Source organism: Lissotriton vulgaris, chromosome 1_2, assembly GCF_964263255.1.
Source record: "Lissotriton vulgaris chromosome 1_2, aLisVul1.2, whole genome shotgun sequence".
NCBI classification, from domain to species: Eukaryota; Metazoa; Chordata; class Amphibia; order Caudata; family Salamandridae; genus Lissotriton; species Lissotriton vulgaris.
The window spans coordinates 41,739,498-41,761,964 of record NC_141686.1 but is presented as its reverse complement, the minus strand read 5'-3'; the positions used below and the strand labels follow the sequence as shown (position 1 = coordinate 41,761,964).

At 45.2% G+C, this 22,467-nt stretch overlaps 1 protein-coding gene across 2 annotated transcripts in view; it reads right to left on the bottom strand.

Annotated features, from left to right (window-relative positions):
- The window catches only part of DENND5B (DENN domain containing 5B), a 751,805-nt gene that overhangs the window by 202,505 nt on the left and 526,833 nt on the right, over positions 1-22,467 (bottom strand). For both annotated transcript variants that reach the window (XM_086952789.1, XM_086952788.1), the window contains one exon: positions 18,959-19,080. In XM_086952789.1, coding sequence (XP_086808915.1) covers positions 18,959-19,080 — 122 coding nt within the window. The remainder of the gene's footprint in view (positions 1-18,958; positions 19,081-22,467) is intronic.

The window sequence follows — 22,467 nt, the reverse complement described above, 5'->3', positions numbered from 1 at the left end:
TTTCCAACACTCTGGCAAACCACTCCCCTGTACTGTACAAGATGCCACTCAATTTATGACAGTTTACTCGACTAGGCCTCTACACTCCACTGCTCTCTACACCACTCCACTGTACAACATATCTGAAAGAGACCATTAGTTATAGATTCTTTACCTTAGAACTACCCCCAGGCGTCAGACTGGATCAGGAGAATTTTCTCCCAGCAGTACCTTTGTGCGTTGGTAGGTGGCCTCGGTCAACTCCGCGTTTGTTGGCGGCGTCGTAATCGCTGGGATGACGTTGCTGTATCTACTTAGACGTCACCCCTGCACGCTGACGTCAGTTCTTTCTTTCTTTTTCCGCGCCAGCCAACGCACATCTAGAGAGAGCGGTACCCTTAGTCACTTTCAGCTCTTTTTTGACGTTTTGTTAACATCTTTTTTGAGTTACTTGACTCTTGGTGCACGGAGGGATGTCCCATCGACGAACCGCCTTCAAACCTTGTGACTCCTGTCACAAGCTGAAGTCAGTTACAGACCCATACCTCGTGTGCCTTTGGTGCCTAGAGCGCGACTGTGACCCGAAGTAGTGCTCCGACTGTTTGGCTATCAACCCAAAGTCTTTGCCGGAGCAGACACGAAAGCTTCTGGAGGCCCGGCAGTCCGCTCCGCACCGCTCAAGGTCCAGATCAAGAGGGAGGTCGGGGTACCAGTCGCGGAGTCACAACCACCACTCCTCTTCGAAGTCTTAGTCTTCGGGTAAGTAGAGGCACAAGTAGAAGGCGTCCCTCTTCGCCTTCTCCCCGTCCGTCAGCCGACGCGGGATGTGGAAGGTCGTCGTCCTTCAGCTCCGCCCATGGAGCCTGTTGGGTCGGCTTCGAGCTTCACTATTGCTGCTAAATGAACCTTTAAAGATGCGTAGGTCAGCTTACAATCTAGAAGGTGTGTTAAGTACTTTAGCACTGTTTTATCTCTAGTGATCTTTTTTTTTAAATAATCCTTCTCTAAGACAGAGTGAGCTTCTTTTCCATTTAGCTATAGAACACTTTCTATTTGTTGGTATTCTTGCCTCTCTTAAGACCGCCATAGTCCTTTACAGTTACTTTAGGAGCCAAATTTTAAGCCTTCAGGAGCCATGCTGCCAGGCTTAACCCGTTGTGTGCTGATGACGAGCTCAGCTCGTCATGGCACACACCCACGGGGGAAGCGCTGGCGCTCCCCCCGTGGGTCTTCGATCGGCCCCTTTCTAACGGGAAAGGCAGGGGAAGACCTTCCCCTGTCTCCCCCCCGCCCCTCCGGTGTCATCAATGTTGTCAGCGCACAAGGCGAGCTGACGTCATTGGGGGTTTCCCTTAGTTCACCGACTCGCAGGAAGCCATTTGCAGTTTTGAGGCTGGGGAGGGGGGGATTTCAACTAAAAAGGCATCGGGGGAAAGGAAAGGGTTTTCCTTTCCCTCGATGCTTCTTTTGAGCATTCCTGCTGCACGATCGTGCAGCAGGAATGCCCACTAGACACCAGGGATTTTTTTTTTAAATGGCCGCCATTGTTCGTGTGTTGGGGGAGCAGCCCCATAGGAAAGGGTCGCTCCCCCTTTGGGGGCATTCTTGGTCTTTGTTGCCCCCCCAGGGGGGTTGGGATAGCATATTTATTATTATTCATTTTAAAGCCAAAATGTACGTGCATGAGAGTGGCCCCTTGGGCAATGGTCAATCCCTTTGGGGGCCATGTTCGCTTGCCCACAATGTTTTTTTTTGTTTTGGGGAGCGACAATTTTGGCAAGGGTCGCTCCCCCTTTTGGGGTCAAATTGATAGGCTTTGTCTGCCTCACTGGGGGGAGGTAGAATTTTTTTTTTTTTTAAACAAGCGAAATTGACCAATGTGCTTGGGAGTGGCCCCTTGGGGAAGGGTCACTCCCCCTGGGGGTCATTTTAGCAAGCACACATTTTTATTTTTATTTTGGGGAGCAACCCTTTAGGTTGCTCTCTTTTTGGGGGCCATTATTTGTGCTTTGTTTGCCCACCTGGGGGGTTGGGGGGGCAGATTTAAAATTAAAAAAAAAAAATGAATAAATGTGGCGGGGAGTGGTCCCTTGGGTAAGGGTCACTCCCCTTTGGGTGCCTTCTTAGTTTGCCCATGATGTTAGGTTTTGGCAAGGGTCTCCCTTTTGGCTTTGTCTGTCCCCTGGGGATGGGGGTAGATTGAATTTTTCATCAATCTTCATGCTTTAGCTCACTCCACCACCCTAGGTCAGACATGGCCATATGCAAATTAGTCTGACCCTGTGCCTCATGGGAACAGTCCAGCCCGAACTGCCAAGCCATATCTTCCCTGCCCTGGAAACAACCATCCTGGGACCATTTTCTGCCTAATCAGCCGCCATCAGCCAGGCTACCTTGAGTCCAGTGGCAAAGGGAGCAATGGTCTCACGTCTGGGCATATCCTTCAACCTTAGGGCAATGAAAGCGCACAGGCTTAGACTGATTTGCATATGGCCATATCTGAACTGGGGTGATGGAGTGGGCTAAACAATGATGATGGATTACACCAAGATCAGTTGACGGGGGCTGAGTGTTAGATTTGCTCAAGCGCTCAGTTCATCATACCCTTTGGTATCGCCTTGAGAGGCAGTTTGGTTCTTTTTTTTGTGGTTCCACTAGGCCACCAGGGTTTATTTTTATGTTTGGGAGCCGCCCCTTGTACCTGGGTCGCTGCCCTCTATGCCCACTAGACACCAGAGTTTTGTTAATTTTTGTTATGGGGGATGGCCTCAAGTGCAAGGGTTGCTCTCCTTTTACAGGGGTGAATATTTGTTGTATGTACTCCAAATGAGTAATATTGTAATGTATGGATGCATGTTTTTGTAAGTGGTGTCATAGTGGCAGCATATTTAGTTAGTTTTTTGAGCATGAAAACCTTTGTGATCTGTTTTGCATTGCCTTATGTGTAATTTTCTTTTCGCTTTCTTTTTTAGTGGGATATTGTTGATCCTTACTGTGTCTGTGCAGAGTACGTGGTGGTGATTTTAGCTGCGTGTGGCAAGTGAGTGGTATTGTTTTGGAGTGCATAGGTATTTTTGGTAAAGGTGCATTTTGTTTATTATTTTTTTTACAAAGTGTTTGTTGTTGTTGACAAGTTACCTTTATTAGTAATCATTATGGCTAGCCGTAGAATGACTGTCAGCAGGTGGTTGGTATGCTTCTTGAATCTTCCTCTGAGCCGGATTATGAGACTGACAGTGCGTCTGAGGGAGTGGAGGGAGGGGAAGATTCTGTCAGTGAGTTTTCTCTCCACATGGAATCATCGGATGATGAAGGTACTCTCAGTGCAGATGAAGGGCCTGTTTTAGAGGAGGATACTGTTGTGCCAATGGTGCAAGAGATATCTGGATTGCAGCCTGAGGCTGCTAGGCTTCCTACTGGAAGTGCTGGACTCTGGGTTGATTCAAACATGGTGCAGCCGGTGTTGCCTGTCTTCAGCGGTGATGCAGGGTGTAGAGTGGATTGTGAACTTTTTTTGCTTATACAGTATTTTCAGTTATTTATGGATGATGTATTTTTGGGTGAGATTGTTGAGCAGACTAATTTGTATGCTGAACAGTTTTTGTGGAACAACCGTGACAAACTTAGGCCCCACTCTAGAGCTACCCAGTGGACTCCCACAAATCTGGAAGAGCTGAAGAGGTTTTTGGGTTTGACTTTATTGATGGGTCTGCTAAGGAAGCCAAACCTGGCTTCATATTGGTCTTCCAGCCCCTTAATGGCAACAGCTATATTTCCTGCAGTTATGGCTCGTGATCGGTATTTACTTTTGCTACGCATGCTGCATTTTGTTGATAATTCTTTGGCGTTGCCACATAGTCACCCTGACAGTGACCGTCTTTTTAAGATTCGACCTGTTCTTGACCACTTTGTTGATCGATTTTCAGAGATATACATTCCTGGGAAAGAAATATCTATCGATGAGTCTTTGGTTTTGTTCAAGCGTTGTTTGGTTTTTAGGCAGTACATCCCTAGCAAGAGGGCCGGCTATGGAATTAAGCTGTATATGTTGTCTGAGAGTAGGACAGGATATGTTTTTAATTTTCGTGTGTACACTGGTAGAGATTCCACTATTGACCCCCCAGGTTTTCCGTCCACTTTTGGAATTTCAGAGAAAATTGTGTGGGATTTTGCTAGAAGACTGTTTAACAGAGGCCAAAATTTGTACCTTGATAACTTCTACACTGCTGTGCAATTATTTAAGGAATTGTTTAAAGTGGACACTTTTGCATGTGGCACAATCAGCTCTAACTGCAAAGGTTATCCCAAAGAGCTTGTTTGCAAAAAAACTTCAGAGGCGTCAGTGCAGTTCTTTGCGTAGTGATGAACTACTAGCTGTGAAATTTGTGGACAGGAGGGATGTGTACATGCTGACTACCATCCATGATGAGAGTACTTCACCTGTGCCGGTTTGGGGTCAGGTTGCTGAAGTGCACAGACCTGTGTGCATTCTAGACTACATTCAGCACATGGGTGGTGTTGACAGAGTAGATCAGAGGTTGGAACCTTACACTGCTATTCAGAAGGCTTATGTTTGGTATAAGAAGTTGGCCATCCATTTCTTCAACTTAGCAACTTTAAATCTTTTTATTGTGTTCAAGGAGTGTTCTCCTGGGTCAAAGATGACATTTCTTCAGTTTCAGCAATTCTGTGATAGCTAGCCTTGTTGTTGTGGATCAGGTAAGGGTTCCTAGATTTGGAGTGGTGGAGGATGTGGCTCGATTGAAAGATCGCCACTTTCCTGATTACATTCCTCCCACATCTACAAAAGACTTTCCCACTAGAAGATGTAGAGACTGTTGGCGAAGAGGTTTGAGGAAGGAGACTCGCCTTTTCTGCCTCGGGTGTCCTTCTAACCCTGGGCTGTGTGTGCCTGCTTGCTATAGAGCGTACCACACGCAAAATAATTTTTGGGAGTATCCATGAGTGGTAAAGTGAACTGCCTGGTCTGTATTATTTAAAAATGTGTATTCTGTTTCAAGGTTGGCATTAATGCCATGTATTTAGTTTCAGATTTTGTGTTAGTAGATTTGTATCTATTTGCAATTTGTTTTTGTTTTAAAAAATCCTAAATGTGATGGCGGTGTGTGGAGCCTGGCTTTGGCTGGCGGTGTGCGTTGTTTGGCGCTTGGCTGACGGTGTGCGTGGCCTGGCGCTTGGCTGGCAGTGTGCGTGGCCTGGCGCTTGGCTGGCAGTGTGCGTGGCCTGGCGCTTGGCTGGCGGTGTGCGTGGACTGGCGCTTGGCTGGCGGTATGCATTGACTGGCGTATGGCTGGCAGTATGCATTGACTGGCGTTTGGCTGGCGGTGTGCGTGGACTGGCGCTTGGCTGGCGGTGTGCGTAGACTTGAGCTTGGCTGGCGGTGTGGTAAACTAGTGCTTGGATGGTGGTGTGCGTGGATTGGTGCTCGGTTGGCGGTGTGTGAGTAGTGACTTGCTGCTGGTCACTACACACATTGCTAGCTGAGTGCCACTCCACACAATCCATCAGTTTGTGTAGTTGCTGTGTCTGGAATGTGGGCGTGTGAAAGTGATGGGCCCTTGAATGGCGCCGTCTGCTGGTGTGAGTGTTGTATTCTGATGGGCCCGCGGCTGGCGGTGTGAATGTTTTGTATGTGTCACACGTATGAAAGGTGTATGAATGGCCTGTAAAGAGGTTGGTGCCTTGACGTGGCTTTACAGCTCACGAGCTTAGAGTCAATGATTCAGTTTCTTGTCCTTTCGATTAACAGTTCATTTCACTTCTGTGAAATGACTTGCTAATACAATTGTATATACTGAATCATCACTCACCCTCATGCCAAATCCAACCAGTATGTGAGTGTGCTTGAGGACTAGATGGCTGTGCATTAATATTTGTCTTTTTTTGTCTTTTTGAAGCAGGTTGTACTTTGTCCCTTTTTGTAAATGTTGTAATGTCTTGGTTTTGTGAATGGTCTTGTGTGTATCAGGTATGAAAGGTGCCTGAATGGCCTGTATAACGGTTGGTGCCTTGTCATGGCTTTACAGCTCACAAGCTTTTTTGTGCATTTAATTATTGACAGTGCATTTCATTTTTGTGAAATCTCTTGTTGATCAAATTTAAGGTACTGAACCATCACTCGCCTTCGTGCCAAATCCAACCAGTATGTGTGTGTGTGTTTGAGAAATTGATAGCTGTGCTGGAATCTTTGTCTTTTGAGTCTCTCTGTCAAGGTTTACATTCCATCTAAGAATAACCTACCAAATGTAGATATTATTGTTAACCCATGGGAGTACATGGTGATGTCTCTCTTGTGAATATCAAGTTATTTTTTTTATCCACAATGTCCTGTAAACTTGAAAATGTTTGTCACAATTTCCATGCAATATTGTGCCAAAAATCTCACGCTGTAGAACTGAAAACATAATTAAGTCTAAACAATTTGGTGTTGCAAGAGAGGTCACGTGGGTTTTTGACCCCATGCTCGACGGCCATCTAGGGAAACCTACCAAACCCACACATTTCTGAAAAGTAGAGCCCCAGGGGCTTCCAAGGAGGTATGGCTTGTGTGGATCCTCCAACGTTCCTTTACCCAGAATCCCTTCCAAACCTCAATTTCAGCTGAAAAAAAGTTTTTTTCACACATTTGTGTGTGGGAAAGTGTGGCATCACTGAGCTCACACTAATTTCCTACCACCCAGGGTTCCCCCAGGTCTCCTGATAAAAATGATACCTCACTCGCATGGGTGGGTCAAGTACCCACGACATGCAAGGGGCCAAACACTATTGAGGCAACATCAAAATGACCTATCACAAAACAACCTGGTTTTGCAAGGGGGGTCACCTGGGTTTTTGTCCCCGGGCTCGGCGGCCATCTTGGGAAACTACCAAACCCAAACATTTCTGTAAACTAGACACCGGGGAGAGTCCAGCGAGGTATGGCATGCGTGGGTCCCCCAACGTTTTCCTACCAAGAATTCCCTGCAAACCAAAAAACACTTTTTCCATACATTTTTGCGTGGGATCACAGTGCAGAAACAAATGTCCTACCACCCAGCGTACCCCTAGTTCTCCCGAGTATAATGATACCTCACTTGTGTGGGTGGGCCAAAGGCCTGTGACTAGGAAGAGCCCAAAATATAGGGTATAGCACCGAGAATTCTAAGCGCTACATTTTTTTAAAAATCCGTTTTTAGCCAGTTCTGCTTTGGACACCCACAAAAGTGAGGTATTATTTTGCTCGGGACACTAAGGGGAACGCTGTGGGGTTGAAAATTTGTTCTGGCACGGTGATTCCACACACAAATATGTGGAAAATGTGGTTTCTTAAGCTAAATTTGAGGTTTGCATGGCATTCTACGTAGGGTGTCTAGTTTTAAAAAATGTTTGGGTTTGGTACTTTCCCAAGATGGCCGCCGAGCCCAGGGCCAAAAACTCAGGGCCCCCCCCAAAAACAGGTAGTTTTGCTATAGGTAATTTTCAAGTCCCCACTGTGCGATTTGGGCCTTTTCTTGCTGCAGCCACTATGCCTACCCACACAAGTGAGGTACCATTTTTATCGGGAGACCCGGGAGAACGCTGGGTGGGAGGAAATTTGAGGATCCACGCAGGTTCCAGAACTTTACCACACAGAAATGTGAGAAAAAAGTGAATTTTGTAGCAAAATTTGAGGTTTGCAGTGGATTCTGGGTAGGAGAATGATGGGGGACCGACGCAAGCCATACCTCGCTGGACTCCCCCGGGTATCTAGTTTCCAGAAATGTGTGGGCTAGGTAGGTTTCCCTAGATGGCCGCCGAGCACCGGGCCCAAAACTCATGGGAACCCCCATGCAAAACCAGGTTGGTTTGCGATAGGTAATTTTGATGTCGCCTCATTAGGTTTTGGGCCCTTGCCTGTTGCGGGTCCTTGACCCACCCACGCAAGTGATTTACCATTTTTATCGGGAGACCGGGGGAATGCTGGGTGGGAGGACATTTGTGGATCCACGCAGATTCCAGAACTTTCCACCACAGAAATGTGGAGAAAATTTGTTTTTTGTGTGTCAATTTTTTAAGTTTGCAAGGGATTCTGGGTAACAAAGCCTGGTGGGAGGCAGTCAAGTCACCCCATACTGGATTCCCCTGGGTGTCTAGTTTTCAAAAATGTATAGGTTTGCTAGGTTTCCCTAGGTGCCGGCAGAGCTAGGGTTCAAAAACTACAGCTAGGCACTTAGCCAAAAAAGGGTCATTTTTCACTGCGAAATTGAGGTGCGACCATGTTGCGTTTTGCGCCGTTTCCTGTGGCAGGCATTAGGCCGACCCACAAAAGTGAGGTACCATTTTTCTCATAAGACTTTGGGGAACGCGGGGTGGGTGGAAATGTGTTGATCCACGCAGATACCAGAACTTTCCACCACAGAAATGTGACGAAAATCTGTTTTTTTTTGTCAATTCTTTAGGTTTGCAAGGGATTCTGGGTAACAGAACATGGTGGGAGGCAGTCAAGTCACCCCATCCTGAATTCCCCCGGGTGTCTAGTTTTAAAAAATGTATAGGTTTGCTAGGTTTCCGTAGGTGCCGGCAGAGCTAGGGTTCGAAAACTACAGCTAGGCACTTTGCCAAAAAAGGGTCATTTTTCACTGCGAAATTGAGGTGCGACCATGTTGCGTTTTGCGCTGTTTCCCGTCGCAGGCACTAAGCCGACCCACACAAGTGCGGTACTATTTTTCTCTGAAGACTTTGGGGAACGCAGGGTGGGAGGAAATTTGTGGATCCACGCTGATTCCAGAACTTTCCACCTCAGAAATGTGGAGAAAATGTGTTTTTTTTTGTACATTTGTTAGGGTACAAAAACTACAGTTAGGCACTCTGCCAAAAAAGGGTCATTTTTCACTGCGAAAATTGAGGTGTGGCCACGTTGTGTTTTCCGCCGTTTCCTGTCGTGGGCACAGGGCCGACCCACACAAGTGAGGTACCATTTTTATTGGGAGACTTAGGGTAATTCAGATCTGTAAATTAACTGTTATTACCTATTGAGTTGTCATGCATTTCTCCCTTCCAAATGAAAGACATTGTGTAAGCAAGCATTTACAATGCAACGGTTTCGCCTTTGGAGAAGTTAGAGCTATTGGCATTGTAAATGACAAAATTTGTATTTATGTGTTGGTTTTGAAAACAGATAAATAAATGGCATTGTCATTTACATTGCCAATAGCTTAATCTCTCGCAAATGTGAGAACTATTGTACCCTACGGACGAGCTCAGCAAACAGCAATTACTACCACACACACACACAGACAGAGCGTAACACACACACCCAGAGCCAGCCACACACACCCAGAGCCAGCCACACCCACCCAGTGCCAGCCACACCCAGAGCCACACACACACACACCCAGAGCCACACACACACACACCCAGAGCCTCACACACACACAACCAGAGCAGCCACATACACACACTGGAGCAGTCACACACACACACACACACACTGGAGCAGTCACACACACACACACACACACACACACACACACACACACACACACACACACACTGGAGCAGTCACATACACACACACACACACACACTCTGGAGCAGTCACATACACACACACACACACACACACACACACACTCTGGAGCAGTCACATACACACACTCTGGAGCAGTCACATACACACACACCCAGGAGCAGTCACACACACACACTCTGGAGCAGTCACATGCACGCACACACTGGAGCAGTCACACACGCACACACTCTGGAGCAGTGCGCAGCTTGTCAAGCACCCCCCTACCCCGCACAGCGCGCCCCTCCAGTAACCTACCGAGCTAATGAAGGTCAGTGGAGTGACGCTGACCGCCCCTCGTTACCACATTGTAAAGTTGTATCCGGCCTCATTGAAGCCGGGGCGTCTACAGTACAGTGTGAAAAACAATCTAATGACTGACACAGAAGACAAAGGATGTTAGGTGAGAAAATTCGGGATCACCGCAGATGGGGTTTCCCCTCCAACCCACAGGGTCAGCGGACAGAAGGGAACAAAGGTGACGACTGACTCCTGCACCGCCGGAGAGGTCGGCTATGGTGTCTGTTAGTAGCTGCAGCACACTAGGTGCTGCATGCATTGTCTCAAGTCGTTTGTGCGTGCAAGCACATTATATGGAACACTTAAGTTAAGCTTTAGCCCGTCAGCAACTGAATGAAGCCCCTCATTCCAAGGCTAGGCACACTTACTTTTTTGCAGTAGCGACCAGCGAGTGCAGCTGCAATCATTATTTCGTACAACCCAGCTTCCTGGCTTGCCTCTATCTCTGTGCCTTATCTCCGCCGGCCATCAGGCTCGCTTGGGCCGGTTCAGCTAGCTGCACAGTAAGGGGTCCCGGCGGTGTTCTGGGCAGGTGAACTGCGAATGAACCACCATGACAGCCACTGCAGTGAGTCCAGACCATGTTCAGTCACTGTCTTGCCTGCCGCCCGATGCATTGGTTCGGTGTCGGTCACGGGATTCATTGCAGTGCGAACTCATTGCAGGTGAGGCAGCAGCCAATAATCTAAATTCAACTACCTCCTGCTCGCATCACGGGAAGCAGCCTACGTAATGGCTCCACTCGCTGACCGTGTCTTCTGGACTGAGCTGTGCCGGGTCCGGTGCTGGCTCTACCGGGGTCCGCGGACTCGCACCTCCTATGGGGCTGGCTCTGAGGACAAAGTTCTGAGCTCAGCTTCCTCTTGTGTCTGTTCCTCCTCCTCCTCCCACTCTGGCCCGCCTCCCTCTCGTCTGGTTCCCACCCCGCCCGTCTCTTACTATGCCAGCCGCACCGCTCTGTCGGTTTCCTCTCTTCCCTGCAGGTCGTTGTGTCACGGCTCTCACACCCTGGCTGCCTCCCGGTCCCTCCCGTCTCCTCTACGCTTTCTCCCTCCCCTGCCGGTTGTTTTATAGCGTGAAGTGTCTGTGCTATGTTGTCGTTCGCGCTCTCGTCTGCCTGTGAGATCGCCCTCTCCAGCCCCGGCAGGTTCTTGTTCTTCTTGTTCTCAGCACTCCTCCTCATGACTCAGCCCTTCCTCCCCCTCCCTCCCTTCCACCCCCCACACACCCTCCCAGAGTGCCTCGCTCACACACTGCAAACATCTGAGCGGGCCTTTAAACCCCATTTAAAGAGACAGGTTGAGGTCACTGCTCAGGGCCCGCCTACCGCCGGGATTCCCAGTGCTTAAAGGGCCCCGGCGTCTTCAGGACAGCGACAAACTGCGCCTGACAGTTCATCTATAGCGCGCTTACTAGGAAGGACTCCCTCTGCTCAGGAGGCGCTGTAATGACAATTTAACAACTACTGTCCTGAAACGTGTGCTGCGCAACACAACTTAATCTCATTAACAACTATGGCAATCAGGTGTGTAAAATTGTCGTCATACTTAAACTATTCGGTGACTCGCCTTTCAAGAGCCGAACTAGACCCCCAACCCCGACGTACAAGTTTTATAAACTTTCACACACGCCTCTCTACTGTTGGCAACAGACGGACAGCTCTCTTCCTCGGGCACCCAACATCCCTCCCCTATGGCGAACCATCCATCTCGATATCGTAATCCTGGATATCAATTTTTCCCTCGTAGTCCTCCTTTCAGCTGATCCCCAATGGACGGGGTTTCGTGAGCCTGTGAATAGTCACAAGCCTGTCACAGCAAGGGAGAGACATCACAGTTCTTCTACATTGGGGGCCATACCTAAGGTTTCACAACCCCTGTGTGCTCCGATTTCAAAGCGTTGCTTCCTCCAGCCTCCGCGCACCGCCGCCGCACACAACAGAAGTGATGTCATGCTTAAGACAAGGGGGTGCTGACTGTGGCCTCTAGTTTTGAATAGTCTTGGAAACTTAGCGCGGAGTGGGGGCGGGTAAAGACTTGCAATGGGCGGGGCACCAGGGAAGCAGGTAGGTCTCCGCAGCAGTGGTGGGGGTGAGTATGGTTATAGTACATTCCACAATTAGGAAGGTCAAACATTCGCATTAAACCTACGTGCAATCCAAAATAGTGCGGTATACCGAGGTTTCGGGTCAAACGGTCGGGTTCGCTTGAGGCTGTTGAAGGAAAACTGAAGACATCAGTTGATTTTGAACACTTCTTGAGAGCGGTGGGTCACCCGGAAGGAGAGGTGGTGTGCTGGTATTGAATTTATTTTGGGCACTTTACTTATTGAATCTTTTTAGCCTTGCGCTTGAAGGCTTTTGTTTTAAAGTCGGTAACTATCTGTATTTCTTTCGGAAGAAAACTCGAACTATAACAATTGAAAAGCAGATATGTTAGATTTCGGATGGTTTACCTGAAAACAAACGAACCATGGCTTTGTCATTTGCAAGATCGAGTTCAAAGTAGCGGAGTACTTTAGTGCCTGTAATTCCACATAGTGTGCGGATGTTCGGACCCTTTAAATCACGACAAATTGTGACTTGTTTAAAAAAAAAAAAACAAGTCAGGTCCCGGGCCGGCAGCCAATCACAGCGCGGCCCGGGGAATGACGTCACGGGGGTGTCCCGGCCGGCAGATTCGGGGGCGTGTTTTTCACGCTCTCCTCTTCCCATTGGCTGGAAGGTAAAATTCTAGCCAATCGGAAGAGGAGAGGGTGGGACTTAAAAAAAGACACGGAAACGCCCCCGAATCCCGTTTTCACGGGGAAAGCGTGATTGACAGCCAATTTCTTTCAATGACTAGCCTCCATTTATGGAGCTAGCCAATGGAAGACAGAGGCGGGACCAAAGCCCCATATGTAGAGACATAAGATTTCGCCCTGGGCGGAGCACCTGCTTCGCAGGTGCTACGGCCAGGGCGAAACCTAAAAAGCAGTCAGTTTGAAAAATGACCTATAATTCTCATGCTAGTAGGAGTATTCCCAATTTTGAAAATTTGCAAATATGTACTGTTTCTAAACTCTATAATTTGTACCCATTTCAAAAATACATAGGTGTCTTTCCTACCGATTTTTCCATGTATACATTTTCAAAGAATAATTGCTCTAAACCCGGTACATAATAAAATACCATTGCAAATTGCAGCGCAGTTTTTGGCTCTGGGTTCATCGGGTTCTTAGTGAACCTACAAGTCCTATATATCCCCACAACCAGGAAGGTCCAGCAAATGTAACGGTATGTAGCTCTCAGATAGCTGTCAAAATTATAAGAAGTTACAGGTGAAAACGTTGACACAAAAGGCTGTTTTTTTCAACTAATTTTCAATTTTTTCAATATTTAACTGTTCGTTTCTATAAAGAAACCTTCATGGATTTAGACAAATGACCCCTTTCTGAATTCAGAATTTCGTCTACTTTTCTAAAATGTATAGCTTTCCAGAATCCATTATTGCTTTCATACTCATTTTACCATTAACTGGAAGGAAGTTGGAAGCACTAAAAATAGCAAAAATAACCTATGTCCCAGAAAACTGCCAAAACTGTGTGAACCCAGCTTTTAGGGAATGACAGTCTTTTGTCTGACAAAAGACTGTTATTCCATAAAAGCTGAGAAAAAGGTGATTTCAGCCCCACAACCCTTTTTTGATAACATTTGCAGGGAAAAACCCAGAGGCTTACATTTGCAGCACATTTTTCGGAAAAAAACAAAAATGTTACTGTATTTTGCTTAATTTCTGGGACCCCTCCAAGGGAATCCACAAACCCTGGGTACCTTTACAATCCCCATGATGTTGGAAGAAAAGGACGCAAAATTGGCATGGATACCTTATGTGGTCAAAAAGTTACAGGGGCCTAAGCGGGCACTACCCCCAAATAGCCAAAAAAGGCTTAGCACAGGAGGGGAAAAGGCCTAGCATCGAAGGCGTTAAGACTCTGATCCCGGGTGAAGTCCTTCCTGAAATTGACAATAGATCTTGCCTGATTAGTCATTTGAAAATCTTTCCCTGTGAAAGTTCTATTAGTTCTGAGAACCATGTTTGTCTTGCCCACTGTGGTGCAATCAGTATCAGAGTCATGCTGCTGATCTTGCATTTGCTGAACCCCCTGTGAAGTATTGGTATGGGGGAAAAGCGTACACAAATTTCCCTAACCAATTTATCAACTGTGCATTCCCCATGGACTGGTGGCAATGTTGTCTGGATGTATAGCATTGGCATTTCATGTTCTGGGGTGTGGCAAACAGATCTTTTTCCTGTGTTCCCCATTTTTGAAAACGTTTTGTGAGTACTCTTAGGTACAGTTGCCATTTATGAGACCATGAGGCTTGTCTGCTCAGTCTGTCTGCCTCAATATTGTCATTCCCTGGCAGCAGAGATCTCCATATTACATTGAATAGCCCAGTTGCACATTCTTTGTGCTAATTTTGACAGTGGTAGAGGCTGTGTCTCTCCCTGTTTGTTTATGTAAAACATGGTGGTTGTGTGGTCTGTTTGTATCAAAACTGATTTTCCCCAGAGCTTTTTGAAAGGCTTTTAAGGCTAGGAATACTGTTTTTAGTTCCAGGATGTTGAAGTGTTGTATTGCATCCTATTGTTTCCAGACTCCCCTTACTTTAAGATTGTTCACGTGTGCCGCCCATACCATCTATGAGGTGTCTGTTATGGACACAGTTGGAGTTGGGTGCGTAAATGTTCTTCCTTGTGTTATATGTGACCTGCCCCACCACAATTTGTGCTCCTCTATCCTTTGCGTGACAACCACTAGATCTTTCCAACTCCCAGTCGCCTGTGACCATTGGTTTTGAAGCCATTCCCTAAATGGCTTCTTGTGAACCTTGTGTTTGGTATCAATGAGTTGCAAGGAGTCATAATTCCTAGTAGCTTCCCTGCCATTCTCACAGTCGGTGCTTGCCCCCTCCGGTACAGCTGTATCTCCTGTAATAGTGCTACTGTTAATTCCTCGCTGGGGAATACTTTCCTTTGGATTTAATTTGTTCTGGACCCTAAGAAAATGTTCTCTTGTTCTGGTTCGACGATGACTTCTCCAAGTGTATTGAGAACCAAAGCTGGTATAGCGTTTTATTACTTGCTGCATGTGCTCTTTGCAACTTTTGTATGAGTTTGCCCTGACCAGCCAGTCGTCTAAGTAAGGATAAACATGTATGCCCTGCCTGAGCAGATGTGCTGATACTGTTGCCAGACACTTTGTGAATACTCTTAGTGCTCATTTTATTTCAAATGCTAGCACTTTAGTGTTGGAAGTCTACCACAAATCTGAGGAATTTCTTGTGGCTTGAGTTCATGGGAATGTGTAAATAAGTGTCCTTTAAATCTATTGCAACATTGTAATCCCCTACTTGACTGGTATTCATTGTGAATGTTTGCGGTTTTTAAATTTTTTTAAAAACCTCAAGTCTAGAATTGGTCTCAGTGACCCATCTACCTTTGGTATTAGGAAGTATGTTGAGTAGCTTCCCTTGTTTCTTTCTAGTCTTAGTACTAATTCTATAGCATCCTTTGACAGCATTTCCTCTACCTCCTGGAGTAGACAGGATGTACCTTTTTCCTTGGTCCTTTGCCTGCAGGTGTCTTGCCTAAATTCTATGCGATATCAGAAATTGTATTAAGCTTAAAACGCACTTGTCTGTTGTGATTTTTCTCCACTCCTGGAAGAAATGTGCTATTCTACCGCCTATTGGTGTTGAGTGTAGAAGTTCTTGATGGTCTATTTTTGTCCCTTGCTGTGTCTGTACTCTTACTGCTGCACTTTTGGATGTTTGACAAGTGTCCTTTGTGAACGTTGACAAGTCACTTATTTGCAGCAGGGGGAGCCCCTCCCCGTTATGGTTGTCCTCTTCCACATGCGAATACACTGTCTTACCTGCTGGTACTGCCAGATTGTGGTTTTGTTGACTTGCCTGACTACTTCCCTGATATGACTGTTGGTACGTCTGATATGATGTTTCCTGATGGAAGGAGCCCCTTCCTGAGGGTCTTCGTGAGGGTACTGTTCCTTTATATTGCTTCTGAACTGTAGAGCCCCATTGAATTCGCTGTTTCGTTGTCCTTTTTCAACGGACTCAGAGTCTCGTCAACCGCACTCCCAAATTGTTGTTACCCATTGAATGGTGCATTTAGTATGTTTACTTGCAATTCTGGTTGAAAACCTGAAGGTCTTAACCAGGCATGGTGTCATTCTGTAGTGCCTATCATCAATTGTCTGCTTAAAGGTTCTGCTGTATCCAATGCAGATTTTAAACATGTATTGGCTTTGTTTTTGCCATCCTCCACCAAGTGTGCTGCCTTCTATTGGTACTACTCTGGGCGATCTCATTAATTCACCAATTTCCTCCCAATGATGGTAGGCGGGACGATTTAGTGCATTCGAATTTGCAATACGCCACTGGTTTGCAGCATTCCTTTCAACAATTCACCTCATGAGGTCCATTTTGCTTGGGACGTTAGCTCTCTTCCTAGTAGTAGATGGTATCATTGAATCTGCTGGAACTGTTCCCTTTATGTAGTTGGCATCCTTGGAAGAGTGTTTCTACTTCTTCTCTGTTTTTAGGAGTGAAAGCCTTACATGTTGCTGGCTCTTTAAATGTCTCCTTTCCTTGATTCAAAACCCTTGGGAGCATAGGTAAAAATTCCTTGACTGTGCGGGCAAGAGAGTTTCTAGTAAAAAACTTGAATATTGTCTTTCCTCTACTAGTTGCACCTCATATCTATCTGCGGCCTTTTTAACCTGGTCATAAATCCCAACATAAGGTGGTGATGGCCTTGAAGGATAAGAGTCTACAACTTCTGGGGAGCTATTTCTAGATCTTGCCACTGTATGTCTTGGTATTCTGAAGCCTCAGAACGCTTGTAGATTTGTTCTTCCTCCTCCTCATAGAAGAGTTCATGTTCTTGATCTTCTTGAAGTTCAGGAGGTAAAGGTGGATCTATTTCCTTGAGGAATTTGTCCCCTTGATTGTTGAGGCTAATCTGGGATACAAAACTGTATGAGACTTTCGTTCAGGTCTTTCTTCTTTTGTAAAAGACAGGCTTCCAGCAGTCTCTTTTTCTGCATCTCGGCTGTCTGTTAGATGTTGAGATTATCATCCTATCGCTTCGACGAAGAGTCCTTCGAAGACAACGTGTCCGGTGAACTGTGTAGTTCTGTTTTCGACCGTTCCTGTTTTGATGTTGATGGGTATTTTCCTCGATCGTCTTGCAATGTCTTGAATTTTTCAGGGGCCTTTACCCCTGCGGTGTACTTTTCGAAGGATCAGAGGGGAATTTTCTCTCTGGTCATGCTGGCGGTCGTCAAGTGCTTTGATGACAATGCTGTCTGAGGATTGAGAGTCGGATTTTCGTGACTCAGATAGGATCATAAAGGATGATATGGCTCTTACTGCTGTTCGAGAAGTCTTCTTACCCCCTTTGTCACTGTGCACAACGGCAGACTTTTGGCAAATTTTTCTCAATTTTCAGGAACTTTTGCCTTCAGATTGTTGGAGAGCCTTCTGCATGCATCCAGGCCCAATGGTGGAAAAAGGAGAATCTGAAGATGGCGACCAAAGGTGGGAGCTTATGGAGGAAGTACAATTTCATCACAAGGGGCACCAAATAGAGGCACATCGACGCCCACAAACAACAACAAAAAATCAGACCCCATTGATACCGCTGCAGGTTTCACTGCCTCCTACAGCAAGGGCAGTTATGATATGTAGTTAGATTTCAAAATCAGAAAGAGGCATCCATTTCCTAACTCTTCCTCTCTCTTCCACTGGAGACTCAGCAGTTGACTTCTCTTTTTAGAGAATATATAGCCTATCTGGGACTGTCAACCAATGTAGGCATAGATGTGAAAGACCATCATCACGTTCTCCGCTTATGTCTTCTGAATTGGATTAGGACACATCCTCTTACTATATACTAACTTACGAGGTCATCTTCAAGAGTTTCACTGGTGGATGGTATCTCTACCTTCCAGTATGTTTTACTAAGAGGTGTGTCCAAACTTTACAGTAGAGGGAAGCTCCAGTGGGATGTTGTGTTGTTGCATGGACATACTCCCACCAAGACCATTATCTGGATCTCTGCACTTACAATATACAGCCCTTTAACTTTGGGCACTGCAAACCTTTTCCAGTGGCATCCCCCTATATGTTGTCAGAAAATCTTGGCAAAGCCATCTACTCAATAAAGTTAAAGGAGGGCCTTCAGACTGCAATCTCTCAACATCAACTGGGTCTACAAATCAATTTTCAACAATGAAACCCAAGTACAGGTTCTTTTTTACTTAGAAGCAATGCACTTTCAAGTCAGGCAAGAGCAAATCCCTTTCCAGGTGGAAAGGGGATAGAAGACATGGAGGAAAGAAAAGTGCAGAGGCATTTTTGCATAAGTTAACATAAATTGGATACAATGAGTCTTAGGAAAGATCTTTGCATGCACTCAAATTCTTTTTCAAGGGTTCCTCAGAAAACCTACACCTTGCAAGTTTCGGGGAATTCTCTATTAAACCTTTAAGTAATCCTGAAATTTCTATTCCTAAAAACTGGAAATCTGCATGTGCAGATACCAGATTTGCTTTGTTTCTTGTGGATCGAGCTTCTTATCTGGTACTATCACTCTCTTTCATGTGCAAACATGAGAAACAATAGAAAATAAAAATGACACCACTAGAATCCTGCAAGATGAAGGCGAAGGAGAGTAAGATGAGGAAATAACGTTCTGGGGTGGACATTTGCTTTGGCATCCTTCTCTTTAAAATCAAACTGTAGAAAATATATAATAAAGAAACATAACAGTGCAACTGGAATGCTAAATTATTTGAAGCACTTAACTCTGGCTAGTCCAACATTCAAATTGCTCCCCCTCTCAAACCACTATTACCAAGTCTCTCGACTTTTGTTTTATGGCGTCTTTCACCAACTTTGTTCATGACATCTGCCAACATTTTTACTCTTGGGTTGGTCATGTGACTACAACAATAACTTTTCAGTGGGCCAGAATATGATGCCATTGCAATCAATCATTTCAAAATGTAGTTAAAGTTTCAAGTAATACTAAGAGCAAACATTAAAATGTCCATTTTAAAACTTACTGATAGTTGTGAAGACACTAGTGAAACAGAAGTAATCCACAGCATTGAGAGAAAGAAGGTGATATAGGAATTGCTCTTTCTCTTCTTCGCAGCGCAGAAAAGCATATCGTTTGTACAGCTTCCTGTGAATCAGAAAGACAGACTAGTTACTTCCAAGACCGCTCCTTTATTCAAACAATGCAATGCTCATAGTTACTTATTCTAACTTATATACATTTGTATCAGATTCAATGGATACTGGAAGGGAGGTCTTAGAACTTAGTATAACTATTAAGTTGCCTGTTTGTCCTGTAAGGGAATACATTTTCCCTCCTAATGTGGTCAGTAAAAAAGGGACCAATTTGAAGAGTCTCAATCACTGTTTCTATGAAAAGGTAGCCAGTGACACTTCATTAATTTATTTAGAGTTTTATATAGTGCTAGCTCGACCCAAATGCATTAGAGCGCTTTACGAGTAGTGTGCATAGGACAATTTGAGATACAAAAGAGGATACGTGTAGTTCACGTGAAGTCAGCGAAAGCTAAAAGTAGAACATATAAGAATAGTGAGAGAACATAGTCAAGTACATTGATGCATCAACAGGTCATGTTGTTGCACAAAACAACAAATAGGTAATGACAATTACATAGGTAATGATAAATAAGTTAGAGCTAAAGTGGGACATACTGGATCAGGAGGCTATAACGAGAGAGTCAGTGGTGTGGGGTGATGTCTTTGGGAAACGTAGATGGATTGTGTGCAAGTTGACGCAATTGTTCAGTAGCAAGGATTTGAGATCTCGTTTAAAGCAGAAGAAGGAGGGGTTGCTTCTGAGCTCTTTTGGGAGTGAGTTAGACACGTGTCAGGGTGGATTTCCTTTTCAGCTTAGGGGGTATGAGAAGAAGTGTGCTGGAACTTCTCAGTGCCCGGCTTGTACCAGCTCTGGAAAGTTTAGTTGATAGGTATGAGGGACTATTCGTATGAAGGACTTTGTGTGTGATGCAGAATGCATCTTCCGTCAATGGGAAGCCAGTTGAAATCTTAAAGGCCGGAGAGATGTGGTCAAATCATTTGATTTCAGCGCGTTGAGTGGCTCTCAGGGGAGCAAGTTTCCTTTTAGGAGTTCCAGTGATGATGGCATTGCCATAGTCCAGTTTAGATAGGACGAGCAATTGCGCAACGGTCTTAAGGTCATTGGTGGGGATAAAAGGTTAGATTTTTTTGAGGTTCTTCAGTGTGATAAGGGCATCTTTCGCTGAGTTGTTGATGTGCTCCTTCATTGACATGTTTCTGTACAGGGTGACGCCTGGGGATTTTACAGAGTTGGAAAGGGAAATAGAGCAGGCTAGTGCATTCAAGTTCTTGAGCCATTTTTGGATTGGGAGGGTATTGGGTGTAGGTGAGAGGAGTAGAAGTTCAGACTTCAGTTTTAGGTGGTTGGAACTTAACTAGTATTGTATCTTTTTTAGTGTGTCATTTAGATGGATGATATCTCCAGGGAACTTTATATTGTAGTATAGTTGTGTGTCATCAGCATAGGTGGTGTTTGACCCATGCTTGTTTTAGAATAGTTGTGAATGGTTCCATGAAGAGATGAAATAGGGCAGGTCAAAGGATTGAACCTTGAGGAACACCTTGTGGCAATAGAACAGGTTTTGGGAGACAACTGTTGATTTTTACTTGTTGAGAACGATGTTGTAGGTAGGATGAGAACCATTTCAATACAGTACCATTAATGCTAGAATGACTCTTGAGGTTCTCAAGTAGGGCTGAATGGTTAACTGTGTCAAAAGCCGCAGACAGGCCAAGTAGGATAAGGAGGTAAGAGTCCCCTTCATTAATAGATTTGTGAATGTTATCAGAGATATATTAGAGCTGTTTCAGTGATGTAGCCTCTCCTGAAGCCAGATTGGAAAGTTTTGAGAGGAATAAATTAGTCAATATACTGGTTGAGTTGAAGTAGGACACACTTCTCAATCGTTTTGGCTAGGAATGGGAGGTTGGTGATCGGTCTGAGGCTATTAAAGTCGTTTATGTCAGTAACTGTTTTTTTTAAGGATGGCTGTGACTTGAACTAGTTGGAGGGAGTCAGGGACTCTCCGAGATGAGAGAGAGACATTAATAATTTTGGTCCAAAAAGGAGAGATGATAGGGTTGAGGTTCTGTACTAAGGTGGAAGGGAGTTGGTCCGTAGTGTGGGATGTGGGCTTCAACTTTTCAATTATTTTGAAGACTTCATCTTCTGTCATCAGTTTGAAGTCAGACCACTTAGCATTATTTTTTAGATGGAGGGGATCAGTGTTGGTGTTTGTATTTCTTGGGTCTCCTCGGTCCTTTGTTGAGGTATGTGATGTAGTCTCCATGGAGCTTTGCATGTCGGTAGAGTCGTCGAGCTGGGTTGATGGTCTTGGGTCTGGGATAAGCAAAAATTTTATTTAAGTAATTTTGTCAAAGAAGAAGTTGGCTACTTCATCAGAGCGTTTGTTGGTGGCTGTTATGTGTTGGGGGATAAGGGTGGTTTGATGTTTGATGATATTGAATAAAGCTGTTGGCCTGTTGTTCGCATGGTCAAGTTGACTGTTAAAGAAAGTGGCTGTCTCTCTAAAGATGTGTTTTTTGTAGGAGAGACATTCAGATCTGAGGAGTACAAGGTGATCAAGTGAAGGGTTATGTCTTCATGGCCTTTCAGTCAGTCTTAAGCGACTCCTCTCATTTTTTAGGTCGGAGTTAAACCAGGATGTGGTTAGGATTTTTCTAGAACACTTTAATTTGATAGGGGCCACTTGGTCCAGAACATCAGTCACTGAGCTATATAGGGCGGTCAGGTCATCGATGGAGTTAAGGTGGGAGTGTAGATGGGCGAAGGGTCTAGATTCCAGCTCTGTTAGTGGGATTTGCTTGCGGTTCCTTTTCTAGTGAATGAGTTTATTGGCTGATGGAGGGCAAGTACTGGGACTTGCGTTGAGATAAAATTGTATTAGGTGGTGGTCAGACCAGTTGATGGGTATGATAGATGAAGGAAGACTACATTGTTTCCTGCAATTATAGCATCTACCATAGAGCCTTTATTGTGTGCTGGTCTGTTTGATGCTGAGGTGTTTAAGGTCATTCAATTCAAGAATGTTAAAAGAAATTGTTGACTGTGGAGTCTTTTGTGTACTTCCAGTGCAGATAAAAATGGCCTAGAAGCACATCTTTAGTGTCAGTAAGGGAGAACTTTGTTATTAGGTTGGTTGGTTCTTCAGTGAAGAGTATATGATTAACCCTCGGAGGAAGGGGGGGGGGGGTGAAAGATCGTGTGGAGTGAGATAGGGGCGATTCCTTTTATTGAGAGATCGACTTCGAGATATTCGAAGGTTGAGTAGTCCATGGATTCTAGAGTGTTCAGTTTGAATTCATCTTTATGGATGATAGCTAATATACCCCCTGTTCATATAGGTCTATCTCATCTAATGATCTAATATCCTTGGGAATGAGCAAGTACAACATGGGGGTAGAGTGTTCATATGGATCATGGTGCATTGGGCTG